The 1,470-nt window shown below is 36.9% G+C and overlaps 1 protein-coding gene across 1 annotated transcript in view; it reads left to right on the top strand.

Moving 5' to 3' along the window:
- The window catches only part of LOC102029231 (leucine-rich repeat-containing protein 37A-like), a 57,950-nt gene that overhangs the window by 21,946 nt on the left and 34,534 nt on the right, over positions 1-1,470 (top strand). Inside the window, 3 exon segments of the mRNA XM_013508609.1 lie at positions 697-731; positions 734-767; positions 1,346-1,420. Coding sequence (XP_013364063.1) covers positions 697-731; positions 734-767; positions 1,346-1,420 — 144 coding nt within the window.

The following is a 1,470-nucleotide window of genomic DNA, read 5'->3' as shown; positions in this document are numbered from 1 at the left end:
CCTACAGTGCTGGGATTACAGGCCTGCCCCACTGTGCCAGGCCTTCACAGTCATTCTCAGTGGCTGGGCTAGAGGAAGCAGCGGGAGAGGCAGAGGTGGGGAACCTGCTTTACAGAGCCCAACAGTGAGTGATCTTAGGGGAATTAATGCCACCCCCAAAAAGTTTATTTAAAGCTGTAGTTTCAGGAACAATGCCTAACAGTCACGTGACGTTCATATTCTGTCTGATATGAATAATAAAACTGATAATATAATCTTATTGAATATTAGCTAATGTTACAAGTGAAGCAAGTTAAACCATATCTGGAAAAACGTGCTAAATGGGAAGCTCACCAGGCAAGAGCAAGCTACGTGGCTCCCAGTAGCACCATTGACTCACTCTGACCTTGAATTATGAAGGATACTAAATATAGAATTTCCTGTAGGGTGAAGATTTCTTGTGAGAGCATCACTTTTAGGGTTTTTACTCTTTCACATAATTTTTTTCTATCCATGTTATGCTATATTGTCTCCCTCTTTGTCATTTCCACCTTATCTTTTAGAGACCTACTTAGTCCCCAAAGAAGAGAGCTTTCTGCATTCTAAGGGTTATGCAGAGGTAGTCACAGAAAATGATTTTTTAACCTATAAGTTCCATTTTTCGTGTAATCTCATGCATATTGAAAATACAGACTTTAATTCTATTGCATTTTTCAGAATTCTCAAGCATAATCCTCTGAGGACTGTCAAAGATTCATCTTTTTAAAATTACCAGCATTAAAATATCTGTAAGTACGGTATTCCAATAATTGTGTAAGTCCTGATACAGCTTCTGTCTTCTTGCTTTCTTCCATCAGAGGTTAGGTATTGTACTTTTGTTCTGAAAGCTGTAATTTTAATTTGAATGAGGCTATTGAAAAAAGTTACTGGAAAAGGAAAAAATTAAGAGAAGATGTATAACAGGTAACAATTAGCAGGGGTAGAGAGCAGTATTGAGGGACATGGTAGAAAGGGAACATATAAGTGGATGTAGGAACATCATTTGCCCCAGAAAGCATACTGGCATTGTCATAAGAAATAAAAAACACACAAATGACTGCAAAATAAAAATGAGAAGTAAGATGATGGTTTCAAACAAGGTATAGGCTCTACTATGTAATGCCAAAGTCATTAATTTGATGATGCAAATGTTAAACGTGAATTTCTTCGTGAAGAGCTCTCTGGGATTGTATTTTATGATAAAGAAAATCATGTGCTGGCTTGTTAAGTAGCCAGAATTGACAAGAAAATCATATTATCTTGAACCTGTTTAAGTAGAGAATATTTGTATTGGGATTCCTCGTTTCCATCTGAGCTTTCTTTTCAGAGACTTGGGACAAACACATGTGCCTCTTACAGCACTTGAGAACATAGTCACAATGGCTTTGGAATTGGAAACATTGTAAGTTAGTTTTGTTTTTCTTAGATTTATTCGACTAAGGTGTTTTGGTT

The sequence above is a fragment of the Chinchilla lanigera genome, unplaced genomic scaffold (assembly GCF_000276665.1).
Source record: "Chinchilla lanigera isolate Chin_1 unplaced genomic scaffold, ChiLan1.0 scaffold00152, whole genome shotgun sequence".
Taxonomy (NCBI): Eukaryota; Metazoa; Chordata; class Mammalia; order Rodentia; family Chinchillidae; genus Chinchilla; species Chinchilla lanigera.
The sequence above is the reverse complement of the archived record's forward strand: the minus strand, read 5'-3'. Positions and strand labels throughout refer to the sequence as shown.